Source organism: Mya arenaria, chromosome 10, assembly GCF_026914265.1.
Source record: "Mya arenaria isolate MELC-2E11 chromosome 10, ASM2691426v1".
NCBI classification, from domain to species: domain Eukaryota; kingdom Metazoa; phylum Mollusca; class Bivalvia; order Myida; family Myidae; genus Mya; species Mya arenaria.
In genome coordinates, this window is record NC_069131.1 from 70,720,847 (window position 1) to 70,729,032 (window position 8,186).

Consider the following 8,186-nt stretch of genomic DNA (forward strand, 5'->3'; position numbering starts at 1 on the left):
ATAGAATAATGAACGACTGCCCGATGATTGATAGGGCTAAGTGCATGGTTGTTTCTATTGTTTTGTCAGATTCTTCGCGATGAACATTGTGAATCTCAAGAAATATTTCGGGATATATTTTTGTAAATAATTTTGTTTCAGGAAAAGTTTAAAAGGAAATGATTAATACAACACTATATATGGACCTCTAATTAGAACCTAGATAAATGTTACATTACATCAACATACAAACATTTAACTCCTTTGAGGGGGGGGAGGGGTACATGTTATGCTAGTCAAAATAATACATCGATGAAAATAAGGGATTTCGGGAAACTCATTTTTAAATTAAAGCATGATCTGATCATAATTTTCACTTTTTTAAGGATGTTATCAGGCATGAATAATGCTTGAAATGCTGTACAACAATACTGAATCACTTTATAAGTAATTCATATTTCTTTATCGCCGTTCTTCAAAGGGAATATCAACGATAACCGTGCCTCAAAATAGACGGATAAACTATTATCTGATAGGTTACCTATGTTTATCTAAATTTGAAACTAATAATAAGTACAGCTCATGCGGTTAAATCTCCCTATGATAACACATCATTAAAATAAAGCAGATACTTTTTTTTCAAATTCACGACGGATATCATGTATTTTAAATTTCAAGCGGTTTTAGTGTTTTATAGCGTGGTTTCGAAAGGACTTACTTTTAATGTTACAGGTAGCTGTGATTTAATTTAGTACGTTGGCATTTCTTAGAGAATAATGCTATATGTTAGTATATCAGTGTTATTGTAATGTTTTTCGTTATAACCTTCATAGACATTCTTTTAGAATAACGCTTTCATTCATTGTTTAAAACCAATGTTTAAAACATAACGGCATTACGTAAATTCTGGCTTAGGGCGCTGCTTTTATCCTTCTTATGACAGGATCGACGTCATGGCCTGTTGCGCAAGCGTATTTGTTCACAAAATATCATTTGTTTTGCCGTTGTGTACGATTTTCTGTGGTTCGTCACATGACAGCATACAGTATATTTGGAAGGACGGAAATATACAAAGCACATTCTAAAACACGTCTGTGTATACGTTATCATAACGGCTAGGACGATGTTAAGAATCTTCCGTATTTTGTTAAAGCATTTGTATCAAGTGAACCGACTTACGATGACACTTCAGTTGTTTTAATTATCGTAAATCAAGCATTACCGACTGCTTAATATTAGAACACAATGGCAATGCTAGAGTTATAGCCCCTGATATTATCAAACGATAAACACATATAGTTTAATTGTTGGTTTAACTCCTTGAAGAATATGACTTTTTTGTCTTATTGTGTTTGTTATTGGCAATCGATCTTGAATCAGCATTGCTTGTCCATTAATTTTATAATTTTAAGGTCTATGTGAGGCATTGTATGCTCATTACAAAGCTAAGGCCTTTGTATGGTTTTGCATTTCCATTATTTCTTTTTGAGGAATAACTAGTTGTAGAAGATTGTTCCTCAGCAAATCTTGGAGCGAATAAGTACAACCATTAATGGGAATTGGGTAACAAAATCGTAACAAATCATTCGAATACTGAACGAGAGAGAGATAAAGAAAATCAAACTCCGTTGAGTCACTTTCCAAAAATAGAAAAACGTACGTGTAAACTCAATTAATAACAGTTATCAACATAAGATGATTGATAAAGGTGAAGCAAGTTTAATCGACGACTTTTAAGTGATACAAATCTGTCAAAGGTTGGTAAGTGGTTAAGGGTACGGTTAATTGAGCGCTTATGTATTTTAGGTATATATTTTAATCCCAGCGATTTTTTTCTTTACAATAAAAGAAAGTTTTTAACTTCAAACAATTGTATTACATGTTTATAACAAATGAATACCTTTACATTTTTATTTAAATCGAATTAAATGAGTGTGGTTTATGCATTTCATGAATGGAATTTAATAAAATATGACATAGCTGAAAAAACACCAAACATATTAATCATAAAAATAGATCAAACCTGAAAAAATATATATGTCGATTGGTTCCTAATGTCATGATTTTTATAACTGCAATACAAAAGAGTATAAACATCCTCCATTCGCAGCGTTTTTGGACTCTAAACGTTTTCATCAAAGGAAAGTCAACATTGATGTCACAGGAGGAAAATAACTGCGAATTGACATGATTCTTTAATAAATTTTTCAATGCTTATCAAACTAGCAGAATGGCATGCAAAGTGTGTCTGCGACGGTTAAAGTGAGGTTTTTGAATCTGCAGTAAAATAAACACTATGTTAAGGCCAAATTACGCCTGGTTAATAGTATTTATTGATTATGTCTCATTTAATGTCTGATTAGGTAACTATTGTCACTGTTTCGGCACCAATGTATTTAGGTTTCTCTCGGGTTTTTAAGTGTAAGTTCGAAGGCAGAGGAACAAAACAATAATTGCAAATATGGCTAAAACACGGTAATTTCAACATTGTTCGACTTTGATCCTTAGACTCACTTTACGTGTATCTCACTGAATAGATCAACTATACAATCAGAGATGTTTGCTTCTATTTTAAGAGTAAACATATAAACCCAAGTTCATTTGTATATTCGATAAAATATTGCTAAGATTACAACTATAACATTTCAGACGGGCCATGCAGTGCATGTGAATGTTGTAGATCATCAAAGTGTGCGAGTGTAACTCGGGGCGAGGAGAATCACCTCAATGTGTGTTTGGACGGCTGCCTGTCTGACTACTGGGGCCTTAACTGCACTTCTAGGTAGTGTTTTCTTTTGAGTGCTTGGTAAAACGTTCATTTCAGCTACAAGTATGCACATTTCACACACAACGCAGTTTGTGATCAGTGAGTACACAATCATTGTTTGGTCATCCATGTTAACAGTCGCAAGCATAATGCCCAATAACATTCAATACAATACTGTAAAAAAAGCCTGTGTTAACTCTGTTTACAGTTTCAATCTATTATCACACTATTCATTGTGTTTTGTCAGATGTCCGGAACACTGTCAGGAATGCGACCAAACCCTTGGCTGTGTGAAATGCAACCCTGGGTTCACCGGCCCAAACTGCAACACTCGGTGCTCTAGGGGCAACTGCTACTGCAACACGACGCAAGAATGTGTCTCTTGTCCAACAGGATTTCATTTGCAGGGCGGCGAGTGTCTTCCGTGCCGTCGGGGCTGTCGTAGCTGCTCCTCGTACTTTCGATGTGACCTTTGTCAGCCTGGTAGGTTCGGCGCATCTTGTGATCGAATTGTTAATGTAACAAATCATTGCTACGTGAGAGAAGGATTTTACAAACAGTACTGCTGGTCATGTGAAAATGGATATTACAACACCACGTCATTATGCAACTCTGTATGCCCCTCAGCATGCGTTTCCTGTGAATCACGGTCAAATTGTACATCTTGCGTCGACGGTTTTTACGGAATATCTTGTCAATATCAATGCGGCGCAGGCTGTAGGAAAGGGAGTTGCGATAAAACCACAGGATTTTGCCGGTGTAATACGAACTTTATTGGCCATAAATGTGAACGATGCGTTAATGGAAAAATAGGTAGAAATTGTAACAATTCATGTCCAACGCATTGCATTTCATGTCATGATAGTCAATGTCTTGGATGTGAAAGAGGTTGGTATGGCGATCAATGTCAAAACGCGTGTTTAAAGCATTGCACTTCATGTCATAATGGCTATCAATGTCCAGCCTGCGTTCAAGGCTACCACGGAGATCGTTGTCAATATAAATGTGCGATAGGTTGTGAACTCAAGCAATGCAAACAAAGCAATGGTTCTTGCTCTTGTAAACCAAATTTTATTGGCGCAAAATGTGACCAATGTATTTTGGGAAAGTATGGTCCGTTATGCCAATTTGACTGCCCACACGGTTGTTTGAAACAGTGCAATAAATACACTGGCCAATGTGATGAATGCGTCCCGGGCACCTTTGGTGAAAAATGTGAATACCTGTGCCCTGGTAATTGCAATGGTCCATGTGACAAGAAGAGTGGTTCCTGTAGAAATTGCTTAGGAAAATACACTGGTATACATTGTGATGAGGTATCGCCAGCGCCCGCAAATAACCCGTGTAGAGAGACCTGCAAGTCCAACATTTGTGATCACGACACGGGGTATTGCAAGCTTGGCTGCATTACAAACTACTTCGGCTCAAAATGTGAACATGTTTGCCCCACCAATTGCTCCGCCAGCCAAATCTTCCTAAGATGTTCGGACGACAATCGCGGTTGTGACTGGGAATGTGTTAACAAAGTGTCCTCAGCAGCCTGTTATAAAGGTAAACATAGTGTTTCAAAATCAATTAAACCGGTGTAACCATCGTTTGCCGGTATGTGGAATCTCAAGAATTATGGATAACAAAATGGTAATAATTAACATTTCAATTTGCCTTTGCACTCTGTGATGTTAACAGACACAATCTGAGAGTCTGAGAGGCCTTGATCCTTGTACCTTTATTAAGCATGATCATGGACCTGTTTGAATTTGATAAGTATGTCACTGTAGTTACAATTGGAGAGTGAAAAGTATAAACCAGATTTCTGGCCTCGAATAACCAAAAAAAGCATTAATATATTCAATTTAATTTGATTGTCTAATTTCTTACTTAAATTGCAAATAAGTCCTTTTCAGATACTTTATATTTTTAATATATATTTATTACTTCACCAAATACAGTATTTTTCGATGATACATTTCTGTTTAAGGTTTTCAAAGTTATGTCAGCACACACGAAAGTGTTGCGGTACTAGCAACCCTTGGCTCTCTCCTAAGTGTCATTGTAGTAGCAGCACTTGTGTTTAGATTTTGGATGTTTAACAGGAAAGTGAAGGCACGTCCGGTGTAAGTAAATTAACTAAACGATCGGTTCTCCAATAAACTAATATTTTCCATATAAAAAGTAAGAACAACTTCTTCATTTTTTTCGACGTTGAAACAGTCCAGTCCCTAAATTTCACTATTATTAATGACATATCGATACAAAAGTGTTTTATTTTAAATTCATAACTTCGCGCCGGTTTTTGTTTATTTAAACTTCTTAATTTATCTTACTTTTCTAATATACACATTAAATAAAATAGCGTAAATTTGTGTCATACTGTTTCTTGTACACATTTCAGAGGCAAAACGAACAATGATCACGACAATTACGATCATGGGACTCACCTGTATGACAGTCTTGGCTCAGGTACAAGCGTTTGCTTATTTTAGCTTTTCTAGTATTCTCATTTGTATTAAGTCTTGCAATGCGTTTGATAAGCAATATGGCGCGTAAAGTAAAGTGTTAGTGCGTATACGTGTGAGTTTCCGAGCGCATTTGACCCACATGTTGTTTCAAACAAGTGCCTTTGGCTGCGTACTTTCATTTTCAAATTCATTTTCCTCCTATTTAGTAGGAGGATATGCCAATAACTTACAGGAACTAGACCTCGCGAGAGAAAGGAGTGTTTCGACAATCTCAACGATTTACGGCTGTGCTCGCTTATCAGAGATGAAGGATCAACACGTGAACATTGGTCGGCCTTCTGGAAATTCTGAGTCATAAAAATATTTAATTAAAACAGTATTTTTTCATATAATGTTAATGTATCAGCATATTACAAGTATAAAGGAAAACAATAAAAGACATATCTAAGATCTAAGATTAAGACTTCTCTCTTCGATTCTTTTTCATGACAAACCCATTAACATATGCAGATGAAGCACACTCTGATTCGGAACGATTCATTTATTTGGCATATAATTATATTTTTGTATTGAAAAATAAATATTATTAATCAGACGTAGGGTATATCGTTATTTAAGTGCAGCTGTGTCAAACGACGATTAAAACATAGAACCTTGGAGGAGACTGGATTTATTTTTGATATGTTTTAGTATAAAGTGTTTGAATGCTCATAAATCAGAAGTACATATGTGTTTCAAGTTTACTTTGTCATTTTAAAATAGCATTTGTAGGATAATGTGTGTAGTGTTGAGGGCTTAGAAAATATTCAATACCAAGCAATTTTCCTTTTTTCCCGACTTATATAAGGCAATAACGCCAAACGGTATTGATATTGATATTGTTCTTTGTAGTGTGGGTTGTCTTCTATCTCTCTTGTTTACTTATCAGTTGATGGAGCTATTTTGGAGCATGTGTGGGTTGTTAATGGTGTTTGGTTTTGGGTATGTGATGTTTATACGTTTTTATCTCTAGTGGAAGATTGTTTGTGTTTTACAATAATTTCTAAATATTTTTTTTGTAATATACGTTTGTCTGACTAAACAAACGAACGGGGTTTCACTTTTTCGAAAATCTTTATTTTAATAAAGGCGGAAACCGTTTTGTGATTCTAAATAATGTGTATATTTACTACATCGCCAATACAATGGGACAGTTTATCGGCTGTTGCCTCTGCGATTTAACGGATGAACTTCAAAAGTATACCTTTACATCATTTGCAATTGGAGAACATAAACATCTTAACGCACAATCGTGTATGTATATGATATTTATTTTGTTACTATTGTGTATTGTTGTGAATAATGTAAAAACTGGGTTTAGTTTTAGTATGTTGATATATTATATATCAATTAATTCGTTCGCAGACGATTGATTGCAAGAATATATTACATTGATATGAATAGCGTTATGTTAACGGCAATATACAATCTTATAGCATCGTATTCCCCTCTTATTTGTTATTGTGATGAAAAGAATGACGTCTCCTTCCCAAGGTGGAAAATAATTATGACATGCAATACCTCTTATCGCATACCCATCGCTTTCCCAGCCGGTGTACGATTGGCAATCAACATGATTGACACTTTTTATCGGAGAATATCAGGGACAATGGCGTGACTGTTTTTTTTTAATATAACAATAACAAGTTGCTTGTTCACCAAACATCGTACTATGTTTTCTTTGTATGCGAAGAATTTTGTGCACATATGGCTCATGCATCCCTTTATATGAACACTCTCATTGAATAGCACCACATACATAATACTTTCATTAACATTTTATCATTCAACGGTATTCGGGGTTTCAACACTGTTAATCGAGGTAATCAAATCGATTAATCAATAGTCCTGATATAAACAATAGTTAAATGTGATAATCAGCATTATTCTTGTAATTCATTTTGAAATGCAAGCCTTGTCAGGGTAATACATGCCATGTTTTGACAAAATTCATTCCCCAGAGAAAAATAATGGGCACTAGATAATCAAAGCAGCTCAAATATTTCGGATAAATCGTGTTAATGCAGTTTAGTGTCGAGACGGACTGTACCAGATAAACAGCGCAAAACTTCAATTAGTTCGTTTTACGTTGAATCTGAGCAAAAATCAATATTTTATGCCAAAACTCAAAGTTCTACAGGCGGATAATTTATTTATTTTACAAGACATCAAGCATCTGTTTTCTTACGATATTTCCTCAGAATGACAGAAAGAATAAAGTATGTAAAGGGCTTTGTCAAGTAAACACAATGAAAATACAACAACAATCGAGCCAGCCATCTTTCTCCTTACTTTTCAATTCATGATGCAAACAACGTTGCAAATAGTTATTTCGTACAACACAAGCATTTCACAAAAAAATAAACGTCATATTGTTTTCAAAAGTTTTAAATCAGTGCTTAAAACGAATTCGTATTTTGTGGAATTGTACACAAAAAATATTTAAAGCTCAAGTTATAAAACACGGAAAATGCATGATCACATTTCAATGATTATTTTCAATTTTGTGAAAAATTGTGGTCCTCTTTTGCTTATTCTTTAGTTCAAATGTACACAGAAACGTAATTCGAGTATGGCATGCGCTAGATACAAATGCTATTGAATACAACAACCCCTTGTGTATGTAAATTGATAAAGCAATATGCAAATATAGGGTCAAGAATCGAAACGATAAACAAAAACAGATTGATGAGATATTTGACTTAATTTGAGTTTGAGATTGTTTTTTCTCAGTGTATTTGCTTTCTCCACTGTGTTACTTATTCTTGAAATATAATTCCGCTTCAAGTCCTGGTGTAAGGTATGTCTGTTTTGTTTCCCGTTAGTTGTGCATCCACTGTTCAATGCAGTGGCTAGTTATCATTTATGGCTGTTTTCGATGGAAATTTAATGCATCGATTATGATTTGACTGATCAATGTTCAGTACTCTGAGATATATGAT

The 8,186-nt window shown here is 34.9% G+C and overlaps 1 protein-coding gene across 1 annotated transcript; it reads left to right on the forward strand.

The window, feature by feature from the left end:
• The first annotated feature begins 618 nt into the window (after positions 1–618).
• LOC128206648 (multiple epidermal growth factor-like domains protein 11) lies at positions 619–6,640 on the forward strand. The gene is made up of 6 exons (XM_052909242.1): positions 619–711; positions 2,629–2,761; positions 2,994–4,297; positions 4,725–4,860; positions 5,139–5,206; positions 5,412–6,640. The coding sequence occupies exons 1-6, from the start codon at positions 639–641 to the stop codon at positions 5,561–5,563; spliced, it is 1,866 nt and encodes a 621-aa protein (XP_052765202.1). The 5' UTR covers positions 619–638; the 3' UTR covers positions 5,564–6,640.
• Positions 6,641–8,186: the final 1,546 nt, after the last annotated feature.